Source organism: Aythya ferina (genome assembly GCF_964211825.1).
Source record: "Aythya ferina genome assembly, chromosome: 2".
In the NCBI taxonomy this organism is placed as follows: domain Eukaryota; kingdom Metazoa; phylum Chordata; class Aves; order Anseriformes; family Anatidae; genus Aythya; species Aythya ferina.
In genome coordinates this window covers 27255219-27272149 of record NC_140297.1, presented here as the reverse complement: position 1 = coordinate 27272149, position 16931 = coordinate 27255219, and the positions used below count along the sequence as shown (strand labels likewise).

Below are 16931 nucleotides of genomic sequence, written 5' to 3'. Positions count from 1 at the left end.
CTAGGAAAGTATTGTTCAACTTACTCATCAACAACCCGGCTGACAGAATGCAGCGCACCCCCAGCAGCTTTGCTGATGACACCAAGCTGGGAGGAGTGGCTGATACCCCAGAGGGCTGTGCTGCCGTTCAGAGGCACCTCGACAGGCTGGAGCGTTGAGCTGAGAGGAACTTCATGAAATTCAACAAAGGCAAGTGCAGGGTTTTGCACCCATGGAGGAATAACCCCAAGCACCAGGACAGGCTGGGGGCTGACCTGCTGGAGAGCAGCTCTGCAGAGAGAGTCCTGGAGCCCTGGTGGACAGTAGGCTGACCATGAGCCAGCAGTGGGCCTTGGGGCAAAGAAGGCCAACAGGATCCTGAGTTGCATTCAGAAGGGTGCTACCAGCAGGACAAGGGAGGTGATCCTCCCCCTCTTCTCAGCCCTGGTGAGGCCACAGCTGAAGTAGTGTCCAGTTCTGGGCTCCTCAGTCCAAGAGGGACACAGACCTACTTGAGTGAGTTCAGAGGAGGGCTAAGACAATGAGAGGACCGGAGCACCTGTCATAGAGACAGGCTCAGAGAAGTGGGACTATTTAGCCTGGAGAAGAGCAGGCTGAGGGGAGACCTACTTAATGCATATATACATGTGTATCTGAGGGTATGTATGCATATGGAGAGGATGGAGCCAGTCTCTTTCCAGTTGTGCCCAGTGACAGGACAAGAGGCAACAGGCACAAACTGAAGCACAGGAGGTTCCGGCTGAATAGCGGTGGGCACTTCTTTACCGTGAGGGTGACAGAGCACTGGCACGGCTTGCCCAGAGAGGTTGCGGAGTCTCCTTCTCTGGAGACAGCATCCAGGTGTGTTTTGACTATCTCATGCAACATGCTCTAGGCAATCCTGCTCAGCAGGAGTGTTGGACTAGATGATCTTCAATGGTCCCTTCCAACCTTGTCCGTTCTGTGATTCTGCAACTGCAGCTAATAAAATAGCTGTAGCTATAGTTTTCTTAGAAAGCAACAAATCTTCCCCAAAAGCATGTTTTTATTATTTAAAAGCAAAAACAAGGAAAAAAAAAAAAAAAGATCAGTAAACACACCTCTTATAGAATAAGTTTTGCAAATAGTGTAATTATTAGCCTGAAACCCCAAATACCCATTACAACACCCAAAGCTGATACTTTACAGTGGACCCGAGTATGTACATATTTCATAATCTAGAACACTTCAAAGACATGCTAAATGTCAAAGTAAGCATCTAATTTAATGAAATGATGGTAATTGAAACAAACAGTCAGGTCAAAAATGTTACAAATATGGCATTTTTTTTTTTTTACATAAGAAAATTAGACATTAAGTACGTACATTCCAGACATGGAATTTTATCTGGTAAATTTAGTAATAGTTGGTATTATTACAGAGGAATAAAAATATATCCTTGACACTTACAAATCCTCATTTTCATAAAGCAAGTTTTATTGCCTGTGTTTATATAAATAGGGTATCATACATTAAACCCCAGTTTACATTTATTAATGGAGAACATTTTAAAGAGCTCTTCAAGAGCAACATAAGGTGTGCAAAAATACCAGAAAGAGAAATAAATATTCTAACACAAAAACCATTAACTGCTCTCCCATGACAGTCTGACTACAAATATCGAGTACCTCTTAGATTTAACTTTAAAAATATCTTTGTCAATTAGGCAAGAATCGTAGATCAGAATAAATGTAGCAGATGTATTACAACATTAATTAGACAATATAACTGAAAGTCCAAAATGTAATTATGTACACCCACAGAAAATGTTTCCACAATTTATCCTGTTGCAACTACACTAGAGCACTTAGAACCAGTGGTATATTACAATATACTCTGTTTTAAAACAACATATTTCACAGTCCTGGCAATATGGTACCAGTTTATTGCTAGCACTCCATTTAGTATTTCATAGCACGCAAGTGTTAAGTAACTCATACTGTTTCTAATAGTAAATAAACACACACCAAGTAAACTGATGTTATTTTCACATACCTTAAAACAGGTTTTTTCCCTAATTTATGTGAATTTCGTTGCCTACAAAATCAAGGACAACAATACTGATTAGGTCCTTGCACAGTATTAGCAAGATATCATTGACTCTCAAGATAATAAATAACTTAATTCCAGCTGATAACATACCTAGTACCATTTCTAGTCAATGACCTAAAATTGTGCAGCCTTTTGGGAGCATACTGGTGTCCAGCAGTGACCTGAAGCAGGATATAAATTGCTTCACTTCGCACATCCCAGAATGTTTCAGAAGTGCAGGAAAATCCCGTTCATCCCAAAGTCTTAAAAATTCAAATATGTTTGTAGTCAAAACTCAGCACATAGTTTAAAACTTAAATATTTACAAGCCTCCAGTCCTTGACATTTCAGATCTTCACAGTACTATGTTCAAAATAAAACCTCTTGTAGCTCACCTGCATTCTGCACTCGAAGTTACACATGAATTTTCAGGAAATTCTTCTACAGGATATCAACCTTGTTAGGAGACAAAGCTCCTAAATTCCTTAGCATTAAAATTCACATCAGCTAGGTAATATAGGTACATTAAATAAGATCTTGAATTGCAAAGATATTGCTTACTATTAACAAATCTTGAGAAAAGAAAGAAATGGATTTTTCTTTAAATATCTTTAGAATGCGATTAACAGTGGCACACAATTAATTTACAAGGAAATGATTGCATTCGAGGAAGTGTCATCAATCAGTGAAAAGGATGCCACAGCGTCATTCTGCCATCCTCTAGAGAACACTTTTCAGTTGTTTATTTTGAATTTTCACTTTTACTAAGCACTGTATGTAAACACTGCTTTGTTTAGAAAACTGATAAAAGGGCCAATAAGCATTACCCTGAAAACTTCATTAAAAGTTCACTGAATTTAACAAAGCTACTAGGAGTGCTTTTTAACTTTTAAGTTCACTGAACAAGGCCCACACCAGAGGCTCATTCCAGGATTATCAGTTTCTACCAAGCACAGTCATACGCATGTTATTTTACTAATCTGACAGCAATTTATTTTTTCACAGTAAGTCACAAATGACCTTTGTCTAAAATATATGCTTGGACTATGATGGACATCCATTAGAGAGCCCCATGTTTTCAAGCCTGTACAGTCTCTGCTGGAATGAGATTCCCTGTTGTATCCAGCTGCATACACTTACATGAACAGGCAGACACGGGGCACTCAGTGTGGTCCCTAGACAGCAATAGCAGAAAAAAAGAAAAAACAGGTAAAATAAAACTACCAAGAATTTTGCGTTCTACAAATTTAAGAATGTACAGGAACACTTTATCTCAAAGAAAACTTAGCAGCATGGTAAGCTCTGCAAGTGTTCTAAAACAAAACATCTTAATTGTAGATAAAACTAAGGAGTTGTGTCCTACTTGGTGCAGCATGCACAAGTGAAACACAGAAGACTTGAACAACTTACCTGAACCAGCTAAGCATATGCCCAGCGTGTCCACCATGCCTACAGTTGTGACACCAAGTAAACCAGTTGTTGAACTGGGCTAGCTTCTTGTCTTTGCTAAGATCCACTTTTTCATCTGACTTAGATCCTCCTGTGAAAAAGCAAACACATCCCCACAGATATGCCTGTAAATCCTTGTTTCATTTATATTGCAATTGCAGTAACAGCATTACAATAAATTTGGAATTAGGAACTTGAAGCAAAGACGTAGCCTGATTTTAAAAGAGAAGTTGATAAAATTATTAAATAAGAACTGACAGAAAATCAAAACAAGAATTATACTGCTCAGCTAATGCTTTGCATCTTATGGATGCGCTACACTTGCCTATTAAACTCTGAAGACAATCTCTTTCAACAGTGATTTATGTCTCAGTGATTGATTTCAGTTCCAGTGAATTATATATTGGTTTTTCCGCACATGGGGTTTTTGGCTTTAAAATATATATATGTATGTGTGCGTGTATAAATATACACAATTCACCAAGTCTCAGTTATGAAGTAGAACAATTGCAACAGTAAGTCATAACAAAGACCAGTGAAAGAATTAGAGGAGGTACACAGACGACAACTGTACAGCTGTCAATAACTCTTTAACAAGACTGACCTAAAAATATGGGCAAAATGAGTTTCACTTAAACCTTATATAATGCTGAGCCCAAGACATTTAGAACCAAGAGATTCTATTGATAGTATTTCTTAGATGTGCCAGCAGCACCCATAAATTCTTTCATGCTCAGCCACAGAAAGTATACATGTACATTATATTTATTCTGTCTTCTTTCAGTTAAAAATCAATTGGTAAATTCCAATATTTCTGCAGCCTCCCATCAATTCATCCCAAGAAAACACACCTCCCATTTCCTGCAATTTTAAAGCTCGTATTGCAAAACACTATGATACTTGAATTTTTGTCTGTTTAAGCCATGGGATTCCACTAACAACCCCACTGGTAAAAATGGTCAAAACCAGGTAAATGCATACCAGCTGACACCAAAAAATTGAAACACAGGTTTTATCATAACATTAGATGGGATGTATACACATTTACATGTTCACTATGGTCTCTCTCCCTTATAATTAAGGGTATGAATACTTACAGTATGAGAATAAACAGAAAGGTGCAACAGACGATCTTCCTACAAGAACTGTTAATTAGGCCTGTACCTAGCACTCTAGCTGAATAGCTAAAAACCAGTATGTCATACCTGGACAGCTGGAAACCGGAGTTCCCATATTTATCAAGCAAAGTGCACAGCGAGGAAGGGGCTTACGACAACCAGGACAGCTTGTAACTTTTGACTTAGTTGGTGAGCCACTAACTCCATATTGGCTAAAACCCCGCCCCTGATGAGGAATGGCTGAACAGCTGTACGAGATGGATTTTCCACAGAAATTGCAACTCACAAACACCTAAAGAGAACAAAAGCTCGTTAATTTTTCAGTTTGGTTCTACAACTATAAGTGAATTTGTTCAACCTAGCAAATACTCATTTACCAGATACTCTTGATAGTGCACTGGAAAGTTACTCTCTTGTGAAGGTATTGCCAACATCTTGGCTTACAGACTTGACATGCAGTTCTGTGAAGCAGGCCTTAACGATGCCCAGTTACCTCAACACCACATAACACCATGCATTATTGCTTAGAGAGGTATTATTTAAGATTATGAAAAGCTGTATGTGAAGGTATGAAAGAAGTTTACTCTACTGGTCTCTCCCTCATTCTATTTGGGTAACCCACTCCAGAGTCCTGAACGTGTGGATTTTCCTAGCAAGCTTTACCTGCACATTTAATGCCACAGGTTGAGGTGTGATATAGAGGAAAGCACAGACTTTACACTCTTTAGGGATTATTTACAATGCTCACATAAGGCAGGAGCAGTAAACTCCCTTCTACCTGCAACAGTATGGATGGAGCTCCCCTTAAACAGCTGTGAAGGACACATGAATTCTAATATAGCCTTCCTTAAAAGCCCTTGGGACCATAAAGCTTGTAACGCGCATACTGAGCAAATATGAGCAAGTGTCAGTTGCTGTGGCCAGACCACATTGGAAAAAAAAAATGCTACCAGATAATATTTGTACAGGGCGTCAGTTTTCAGTTTAGCTTATGTTCTGAACTGATAATAAAAGTTGTTGTTGACTTTAGTTTAGGTTCAAGGGCTTCAAAGTAGCTTGGAGGTTCAGATCATTTAAAACAAAGTCAATTTGAACTGGTTCTTGGTTCAATTCCCTGGTTTCAGCATCATCCTCACCATGATAATGATGATTTCCTTGATTAGACGAAAAAAAAAAAAAGTACATTTGTTTACCTTATTTCCCTGCTCTCTACCAAAACAGTTAAGTCCTTTCTCCAAACTATTTTGAAAAACAAACAAATATGTTTACCCTTTTAGGGTAGCCTTAGCTTAAATCTTTCTTTTGCACATGAACCTTCAGGAAAGCCAAGATGCAGCCACCATTTTTGTTTCTATGCTACCGTGCTACTTTCCTTTCTGGATTGGTCGTATTTCATAGAAGAAATAAATTTACCTGGGCTAAAGGCTTTGAACTAGGATCCAGCTTACTCCTGTGGATATCAAATTCTGCACGTTTATGCCAAAATCTCCATGCATCTAAGAGATTCCTGTAGTTCTCAATCCAGTACTGAACCCTCTCATCCTTAAGTACATCTGATGGAGAACCCTAAATCAGGTAGGAAAAAATGCCAGTCACACACTGAAGATACACAATGCAAATTATTCACATTTTCATACGGCTTTACAAAGCATACTACAATGTATGAGACATAATGTAATTTGTCTAAAGAGAAATAATGTAATTTGTCTAAAGAAAGACAACATCTGCTAAAATTTAACCTGAGTTTCATAAACATTTTCTTCAGTCTGCCTCTCAGGTTGAGAATACTGGTGCTGCCACATTCTCCTGAACACCTGCATCTGTCATACAAAGGATTATACGTTTTTGTCACATATCCCAGTATATATGTAAAATATGTAACCATAAAAATGATACGTGCACAGTGTTAGAAGTAGCTGCAGCTGTGCCAATAAGGACCACAACAAGCCCAACCAAAAAAAATATATTACGACACCCAAACCACAACCCCCCCAAACACACACAAAAAAACACCACAATAAACTCAACACCAATACTCACTGCCAAAAACAAACAAACACACAAACAAACAAAAAAAACACACCACACCTCACTTCTCCATCAAAATCCTGGAAGTAAAAATGTATACTTTGAACCTACCAGAAAACACACCAGTAATAAGCAGGGGAACAGGTATTCCCAGTGCTGCTACTTTTGCTTTTTCTCCTCTTTTCCCTAATATCACTCACTTTCTCTTGTTGAGATAACTTGAAGATACAAGTTTGTAGTTAACCTCAAGTGGTTTGGATGATTCCACAATATCATCTCTATATCCATCATAAAAATCCACATATCACAGCATGATATATGCTGTCAAAATGTACTACAAAAAATACTTTTTAGTTCGCAAGATTCAGTACTATGCTGCTAAAGAAACTATTGTTCTCTCATGTTACAATTTATTTTTGAGTGAAACACTAACCTGTAACATGCAATAGCTCGCTGTCTGGACATCTCCTGTTCTGTCAACGTAACTTTCCATCAAGTCCACTCCATCTTTTGTCAGCCCTGTTAATAGTATTCCCTCCAAATTCCCAGCATCTTTCATTTCATTTGTCAGCTTTTCAATAAATCTGTTCAGCTACAAAAAACAAAACAAAACAAAAACCACTAACTTTTGCTGTCTGTTCGTGTCCTTGTAACTCATTTATGACATAATGGCAAAACTTTCTACAATTTGAACAGCTTTCGTTAAGAGTGTCTTTTGCTAACAGAATATGCTGCTTGCTGCATGTTATGCAGGAAAATTTATATGGCAGTATCTACTATATTGCAAGAATTTAAATTTTTATATATATACTTTAAACCTCCTGACACAAAGTGCAAAGAGATTTTTTAATTTTTAATAATTAACCTATTTTTAAACACTTAAACATTCCTACTGCAAAATGAAACATTTATTCAATGGAAAGTAAATGTCTGGAAATAAATAAATATACACTCCATTAAGAGAGACATACAAGCCATACAACAATTTTAAAAAATAGCATGTCGTGAATATTATAAAAAAAAAAAAAGTCAAAAATCAAGCTGAAGTTACAAACTGAAGATCAGATTATACCATGGCTTATATCCTATTGTGAGGAGAAAAACAAATCCCTCGTGAATCATTGCTTCTACTGTTCACCTCTCCACCCCAGATCTTCTTCCCTCTCTAAATAAAGCCCAGCTTAATAGTTTGCTTGAGTGTCCAACCATAGACTTACCTGAGTATCATTGAGGAACTTGCAAGCGAACGCAACTCTGTCTCGTACAGCTACATTATTTTCATACTTTGAAGAGAAAAATGGGAATACTACCATCACATACAAATTTCCAATTTTGCAATACATTGTTTGTAAAAGTCAGAACATTTACCTTAATGTATAGCTAATATTAATGAATTTGATTATGTACAAAGAAAGCACCCGAAAAAAGCTAACACTAAATATCAGACAAACTGTTTATATTCAGATATATGCATCAGATCAAGACTGAGGCTAACAGGAGCAATTTACTCATCTGGCAGGAAAGGCTGGTTCAACACATCAAATGTGGCTTTCGAAACTAGAAATGTATTTCCAAATCATGTAGGGCTGGGCTATCGTGATTATGGCACGGTATTCTGACACCCCCAGGTCCCTTTCTGCTGAGCTGCTCCCCAGCCACTCGTCGCCTAGCCTGGGCCTAGCATTGCTCCATTCCAGCTGCAGCACCCGGCATTTCCCTTTGCTGAACTTCAGGCCATGCTGATTGCCCAGTGCTCCATCTATCTAAATCCCTTTGCAAGGCTTCTCTTCCTTTCAGGGAGTCAACAGCATCTCCCAGTTCATCAACCTTTCTCCTGCTTAAATTATTTTGATAATATACTCCTAATGGTTCAAGAATTCCATGCCACAAAAAAACAAAAACGAAAACAAAAAAACAGAAACCTCCTCTAAGAACTGTGTGAACTCTGTTGGATACGCCCATTTTTATACAGTTTGTACACAATGTTCATTAATATGAGAACTCTGTTTAGAAGAAAAAACATTACCTGCCAGTATGAGGAAAAAAACAATACATTCTAAACTGATTAATTCATGGAGCATGTAACACTTCCCCTACACATGGATGTATTTATGTGCACCTATTATTTAGAGGAATTTAACATAAATTTACTCACCAAAACACCATCGTATGAACCAGACTCACTTGTCAGAAAAGCAAACATAGCACACAAGTAGGGGTTGTTCAGCTGCAGTCTCAGAGTACTGCACATTTCTCTCCAAAGCGAGTTCTTCTCATCTGTGTAGCCTGATAGAGCCATTGCTACTACATTAAGGTTCAGATCACCTGATTTATTAAAAAACAACCAACAATATTCAAGTTCAAGACTTAAAAAAGAAATCAATTAAAACCATAATTGAACACATCAGTTTGAAACTGAATATTCTGCAGAATACCTGACAAAATCTGGTAGAGTTATCATGAGCTAAAACAACATTACATATGCTAGCTTTTTGCAGTTTCTGCTTTCAATGACTCAGTTTCTGTTCTCAAAGTCACAAGCCCACACGCATGACAGCCTGAGTTATACTTTAAGCAACATCACTCTAGTTCTGGTGTTCTGCAATAGTTTGGAACTGCTACATGCATTCTTACTGCTTTCACAAAAGGTTGTTGTTACCATAGTTCATATCCACAAGAAGTGAAAGTACTGGAATACACACATAACCATACATAACAGACCATGCTGGTGGATGACAACTGCATATAACGGTTTTAAGTCAAAAAAAAAATAATCCTAAAATCATTAAATCTATTTTATCTAAATATTTATTGTCAGAAAGTTTAATTTTCTTTTTTTGATTCAAAGACAGCCAGTCACTGTTCTGAACCTTCCCTACAGAAAACATACATACTTACTCCAAATCTAAAGCAGGCAAGACAGTATTTTAAATTTAGTAAGAGAACACAGATGCAAATCAGAGATATAGGACGAATACTGGCAAGAAAACATAACAAAATATCTCCGTCTCTTAGCTCTAAAATTGTTATTTTTTCCTTCATACACTGTAACACTTCCCAAATACTATTCCAAAACAAATGTCTTCTGTAAATCCTGAATGTTATATTTTAGTTATTCCACAGCCATTGCACTGGCAGAAAGCCCCATACGGCCCAACTGAAGGAGACATACACGACAGCTGACCAATGTGCAATTCCATTACAGGAAAAAAATCCTGCTACTTCTGTGTGTAACACTTTGTGTCATGTATTAATATGAAATGCTAAAACATCCAATGCATTTTAATTAGACAGTACGGCATATTATAATCTGAGTAGCGAAAGAACAAGATTTGTCAGATTCTGAGTCTCCAATCCAGCTACTTCAAGTAAATATTTAAAAAGACAGCAGACACCTTTTCCTACCACCTTCCAGAATTCTGTTTACAGAAAAATCCACCAAGGTGATGTAATTCCAAAAGAAGAAAGACACGAAAACGCAATACACACCTTTTCCTGAGGAAGCACCTTTATTTAGAATTTGTATTGCTCGCCGTATGTCCAAATTGAACAGTGCTACAGCAGCAGCTCGCTCCCAGTCTCCTTCCTGTTCCAATGAATTTAAAAAAGGTTCCACATCTAAGTCTGCTCCCTTCTTTATCCACCCACAGAGCTGCAAAGCCAAGGATCTCTCCTCACTCAGATACTGAATAATATCTGCCTGTCTATCAGATCCACTCCTGCTGTGCCTGAGGTTCTCTGTTGTTCCTAAAAATGGGAAATATGTTAAATTATGCTTTAATCACAATTTAAATTGCAGCCACAGTGCTTTGATTTCAACCATAAAGCAGAAAGAAAAGCAAAGTATCATACTTTACTACTTTAAATTAACCTTACTATTAACTCGGTTGTAAGGAGCAGCATATACAAAATAATTTTATTCTGATCTCCTAATAATCATGCACCTAAACTTGACATTTATCCTCTACTGAGTCCTTTTTCTTTCCTCTCCATCCTGAGTTTTTGGAGGTTCTTGTTACACAGCTGACAGGAATGATCAGCGTGTCCAACTTCAAAATACAGCCAAGCACCTGCTCTACCAGTTCTCCTCTTCTTAGCAAGCATCAATGTGCTACAAGCTTTCCCACTGCTGAGGAGTTGCCTTTGCTCCAAGCAGCATAAATATAAGACACATAATGAACAGGGAAGGAGAGATTCTAATAACAGATACCACTAAAAAATACTTCACTAAGCATAAGAGGCATAATGTGATGCACAAGGGCTGATTACCACTTCAAAACAAGATAGCTTATTTAAACATGGTTATATAAATATACTTTGGCTACACTGAAGTCAGCTTTCTAGAACTACACACTCCCATGTGGAGCTTTGAGAACTTTAACAAATAGTTACGTGCTGAGCAAGACTTTTCAGTGTCACTGTCAATCACTGAATGTTTGAAATAGTTCAGTTGAAGATTTACCTCCGAGGTTATTTTGTTTTTCTGATCATTGACCTCCAAAGAAAAGCAAAAATTCAGGAAATTACTGTAAGATAAACTATTTACCCACATATATTAAATCACAAACTTAAATACTTTGTTTATATTATTTTTATAGTCTTTCAATAATTTTTAAAGACAAACCCATGAGTGCACCATTCTATAAATACACTATAATATAGCTTATCAAAGTTGGAATATTCTTACCCAAAGATGACTTCACAATTGACTTAATGCCAGCATAAACTAAGGGACCTTTGTTTCCTGTAAGTTTTTGATCCATATCTTCAGTATACTGCTTCATAAGTATTTACATGTATAGGAACCTTAATTTTTCCCAAGCATTTGAAAAATACTTTCTTAAAGTTAAAAGTCATATCTTATTAACATATGCAAAGTTTTTAGAGCATGTTGTATTATGTTCAAAGACTTTCATGCATTTCGTATAATTGGTTTACACACAAAGTGCAGGCAACTTCTTAAAATAAACTACAGTAAAATAAAGGATATAATGCAGAGTGTACCAAAGTGATTTCAGCTGGGGATCTTCGTTTCCAGCTAGGAGGTGATTTCTCCAAACTTGTTCAGTATCAAGACCATACCTTGACAATGCTCTGAGCCGCATTTTGGTTGCTATGTCTTTTTCCAAGGAATTAGCTTTTCCCTCTTCTGTACATTCATATAGATGTCGTCCACAAGCCCACATTAAGGACGTCACGGGACTCCATGCAAGAGAAATTCTTTCAAACACCGTGAAGTCAGACATAGTCCTGTTGTGAGTCACCACGACCATTCTATTTTGGCTCGTGGGATGCCAGGCAAACGAAGCAATGTAGTTTTCACACGGTTGGACACTTCTTTCGATGATTGTAGGCTCAGTTTCATCCCCAATAGGCGTAGGAGTATGCTGCATGTCATACAGCCTAATGATATTACTGTCCCTTGTTAAAGTAGCTAGCAGCCCAGTTCTTGTAGGACACCATGCAACTTTTGTTAAAGGCTTTGGTTGCTCTGTCAAGGTCAAAACAGGCTTTTCAAACTTCCTTAAATCCCATATGGCAACCTGACCTTCATAGAAGGAAGCTACACGATCGTGGAAATATGGATCGACAGTCACTCCTTGGACAGCCTTGGTGTTAACAAATATTTTTTGGCTCGTATTCCTCAGATCAAAAATAGCCAGATTTCGATGCATTCCAGCTAAAAGAAGCTTTTGATCCCGTGGCAGCCAACAAAGAGAGAGGCAAGCATCATTCTGCCCTAATTCATAGAGTGGCTTTGTTACTACCAGTCCCACTTCTGGATCGCCTGTGGAAAGCCTCACTTTCTCTGTAGCAACCGCAGTCTCTGGAGCATATTTGCTACTGATATCCCAGATGAGCACTGAAAAGTCAGCCCGATGTTTATCTAATCCAGCAGCAAGCCAGTTACTATCCAGTGGGTTCCACGCCAGGGTATTGCATTGCCGTGCGTGCTTGGGAACAAACTCTTTGCCTATCAAATCTTTAGATTTTGAGTTGTGATCCTGGCCAAGGCTTGTAAGTACCACTCGACCATTGGCCTGTCCAACGGCAAGAAGACATTCGGGATCATACTTTGGATACCAAGCCACGCATTTCATATATGGTGTATCTGAATTTATGGACAACAGTGTGGCTGTAGTTTCTTCCGAGAGCCGCAAGGACCCTGCCTTGAGTTCTGAACTTACGGCAGAGTCAATGTGGTACAGGCTCAGTTCCGAATCACACACAACAAAGCGGTCAACATGGTGCGGGGCCCACAGAATATCAGGTTTGGAGCCACTCATGTTTAGGGTGAGTTTACAAGCAGTTTAAACTATTGCAGGAAGATTCAGGTGATATCCATTCATATGGAAACTGTTGAGAAAACAATTTGTAGGAACGTTATCAAACTCCAATTTGTCATCTGAGATCATCTTAAAGCAAACACAAATATGGTTCTGAATTACTTTTAGCCTCAGGATTTACCATGGATATATTTCAGGCCCAAACCCTCAGCATTCTCCACGTTACATCCCTTTCCCTGTCGCACGCGTTGATTTTGATTACGCTGACTGAGGCAAAAATCAACACAGCCAAGCAGACAACAGGGTCTGCTGTGTTTACAAACTCTGCAGCAGTATGATTTTGTTATTAGGGAAGGAAGGATTAAGCCAAACACGGTGTGTGGGTGTGCTGCCAGTAAAGCGCCACTCCCTAAAACATGAAGAAAACATCTCTGCCTAATTGCAGCGCGCTGGCTGACAGAAACCAGCCTCCCTGCTTCGCCTCAAGCCTGACCCTGTTTGAAGAGCTGCATAAATGACTTTATAAATCCTAAACGACTTAAAAGAGCTGTATAAATACATGACTTGCCACCCCTAACCTTCCTCTGCTGCTCCCATCACACCTCAGCCCGGCCGACCTCGGCTCTTTCCCCACCTTTACGGCCCCACGGCTCTGCCACCGCGTCCCCGTGCCCTCCTTCCCAGCAAACACAAGGCTTGCCCCGCGCTGACCCCCACCGCCCTCTGCAGCACCACGGGACACCCACGGCTGCGGCCGAGGGAGGACAAAAGGCAGCACCCGGCAGCACCCGGCAGCACCCGGCAGCGCCCGGCAGCGCCCGGCTCCCCCCGGCCTCCCCCCGCCTCCCCTCCCCGCTGCGGGGGGCGCGGGGGCCCCGCTCCCGCCCCGGCCCCGCACCTCAGGCCCCGCTCCAGCCCCAGCGGCAGCCGCGCGGCCCCTTCCGGCTGCGCGGGCAGCGGGGGAAGGAAGCGGCGGGGCAGGGCCGCGGGCCCAGGGCGCTTCCGGGGGCCGGCCGGGATGGCGGAGCGCGGGGTGGCGTCACGGCAGGCGGGGCGGGGCGGGCTGTGAGGGAGGCTGAGGGAGCTCGGATGTGGCTTGAAAAAGTAATAAAAAGAGAGGTTTTCTGTCTAGGCAGCTCGCCTGGAGTTTGTTTTTCTCCGTGTCTCCCTCACGGACGTGCGGATTTCCTCACGCGTGTGCAATAAGCCCCTGCAAACAAGGGCAGGGAGCTGTTCGTGGATAATAAAGGAAGGATGCCAGGCGGTTTTTTGGTGGGAAGCCGTGGGGGGAGGTTCCTAAATAAAATGGTAATTCTGTGTGGAATCGTACTCCTTTCTTTAAAAGTGATTGTGATGTATTAGTGCAACTAAAAAATGAAAAAAAAACCACCTACATAGTGCAATTGAAAATGAGCACACCTGTTGCAAATGGCAGCACAGCCAAGAGGACTCTATGGTTATTGCCTGCTGAGGAGGTTGTGGCAACCAAGGACTTCTCTTTGCAGACAAATTTTTCCTTAGTCCTCCCTTGTAACCAGCTTTGTGTGATTTCATTTCCAGGAAAAACTCCCTTCCCGCCCCCCCGTCAAGTATTTTGTCCCCACAAATTGCACACAGGCACAGACCACAAATACCATGGGAATTAGCCTGTTACGTAAATGTCAAAAGGGATTGTCCAAAGGGAGGTTGGCCTAAAAGAAGAGATTGCAGGACCTGAGTTTTATATCACAATGTATGCTGCTCTTTAGCTTTGTAGGGGTTGTTGTTTTGTATATCTCCAAGAAAAAAATAAATACGTCTTAAGTGAAGTATTTCAGTGCTGGACAAAGTCTTCCCTAAATACCAGATTTTTTACATTACAAGAATATGTTAAAAAATGAAATATATTGAAAAATTATTAAGAATAATAGAAATCCTTAAAATAAACTTTAAAATTATATTAAAATTCTATGCAGATGAAAAAAAATAATGAAAAATTCTATTCAGATATGAAACTTACTAATGCTTTTAATAGGGTGAAAGAGCAGAATGTGGACCACTGGGGCTAAAAGGGGACAGAGTAAGTTGCACTTTTAAATTAAAACATTTGGATGGTATGAAGTATGTGGTGCTTCAGAATCTTTGAAGAGATTCTTCAGAAGAAAAAAGCCTGTATTTCAGAAGAAATTGCTATTACTAGGGCTATGTTCACAGCAGAAAACAGTGACTTCACTAAGATGAGATTTTATCCTTCAGTAATATTTGAGACCTTGCACCTCTTGAATGAATGAAGTAAAAGACAGAAAGATGAAATTGTTGTAATTTATATTGACAGTCCCCAGAAAGGGATGGAAAAGTCTGGGTAAAATGTCTGATTTCAGGCTCCTCCAAGGACAGACTGTGGCTGTCGCCTGCATGTCCAACCTTTTTGCATTTAGTCCCTCTAGCTTCTCTCTTTTCAAGTTCTTTTTCCCATTCCAGTCTAAGTGTTTTATGGCAGAGTGCAGATTACCTTTTTCAAAGGCTTCCATTTGGGACAAAATTCAGTAGATTTGCATATGAGCTACAGCAAGTACATCATTCTTTTATCTTCTTTCTCCTCCTTAAGCCGTATACTTTCCAAAGTATACTTTACTGCTCCAAAACATTAAGGGTGGAGATTTTATTTTTAAAATAATACTTTTAACTCAAGAAAAACACCTGTTTTTTGTTAGCTTTCATCTTGTAAATGACTGAATTGCTTTGGCTAAAATTTAGAAAGAAAGACATCTGGCACGAATAGTTTCAGTTTATGTCTTTAAAGTTGCATAAAACTATAAACAATGAAAAGCAGAGCCTTAAATAGAAAATATTGAGCAACCTTAATACAAATGAGTGTTACATGGCCTGTCAGTAATTATACATGTGTTCTATACATACTCTCTAGATGTGTCCTTTGCTTCACTGTTTTCAAATGTGCTCTGTAAAGGGAATTACAAGTGGATATGGAGTCTAATCCAAGCTCTGTAAGATGCCAAACAAGAGCCTTCTTTTGACTTTGTACACATTCATGCTCAGAGGAGAAACAGCTGAATGCTCGTTATCTAGACACACAGGATAATTTTTAAATTGCCTACATTATACTAAGTACGAAATACTGAAAAATAAGTATTATCATTGCTCAGATCACATGAATCATAACCAAATCCTGTCTTTGGTAATCCTGGGTATTTTTCCTTTCATTCTAGATATTGTATCAAAGACAACATGAAAATGTTCGTAAATTCCTCGAGAACAGTCATTAAGCAAAATATTATAATAAAGAGCTTAAAGGCAAATTAGGTTTGTCAAAAGAAAAATGAGGGTGTGATATGGTAACGTTCTGAAGGCATAAGAAACTCTGCCTCCTGTGGGGTTTGTAACATCCCTTCAGGACTAAGGGAATTATAGAAAGAAAAAAAAGTTGGAACTTCATTCAAGAGAGGAAGGAATTAATCTCGTATGAAAAAGGCATAAAACACCTTAAACTTGTAAGAAGCTTTTAGGTGGCCAAAGTGTTTTGTGAGACAACAAGCAAGACATGTTCATAATGTTTTCTGAATGTAAAAAAAGCAGATAAGATAACCTTACAGGGAGAGAGGGGAGAATTATGGAATTTTTTTTTTAATGCAACCTGTAAAACATTATTATGCAAGCACTTGCAATCTATAGAGTGTCAGAAACTATAATGAACTAATAAGGAGCTATAAATGGCTTCAAAAGATTTGGATTGTTATGAAGGAGGATGGTTCAGGATATTGGCATATTGTTTTAAAATTGTTTTTTCTTTTTATTTTTTTTTAACTAATCTTTAAGAATTAATACTGAATGCATTTTATTTTAAATTTATTTTTTGAAATCTGAAAATCCAACATTATGATTAGTAATTACTAATAGCTGTTAATAAGTGAATATATTTCATTTCTTTCTTTTCTTTATACATAAAAACTGGAAGGTCTGTTTGGCTCTTAAGGACCTCAGGGACCTCAAGTAAGTGAAAAGT

The 16931-nt window shown here is 39.0% G+C and overlaps 1 protein-coding gene across 1 annotated transcript; it reads right to left on the bottom strand.

Annotated features, from left to right (window-relative positions):
* Positions 1–1218: 1218 nt before the first annotated feature.
* Positions 1219–13924, bottom strand: MIOS (meiosis regulator for oocyte development). The gene is made up of 11 exons (XM_084507650.1): positions 13830–13924; positions 11635–13001; positions 11332–11430; positions 10134–10391; positions 8800–8969; positions 7862–7927; positions 7078–7236; positions 6030–6182; positions 4704–4908; positions 3460–3589; positions 1219–3224 (listed from the first exon to the last, which is right to left on the bottom strand). The coding sequence occupies exons 2-11, from the start codon at positions 12929–12931 to the stop codon at positions 3128–3130; spliced, it is 2634 nt and encodes an 877-aa protein (XP_084363776.1). The 5' UTR covers positions 12932–13001; positions 13830–13924; the 3' UTR covers positions 1219–3127.
* Positions 13925–16931: the final 3007 nt, after the last annotated feature.

Excerpts from the sequence above, each read along its gene's own strand:
- MIOS (XM_084507650.1), bottom strand. The coding sequence starts at position 12,931 with ATGAGTGGCTCCAAACCTGATATTCTGTGGGCCCCGCACCATGTTGAC. Across the intron at positions 6,183-7,077 it reads CGAGCTATTGCATGTTACAG|GGTTCTCCATCAGATGTACT; the intron begins GTTAGTGTTTCA and ends TACCTGATTTAG. Across the intron at positions 4,909-6,029 it reads GTTCAAAGCCTTTAGCCCAG|GTGTTTGTGAGTTGCAATTT; the intron begins GTAAATTTATTT and ends TGTTCTCTTTAG.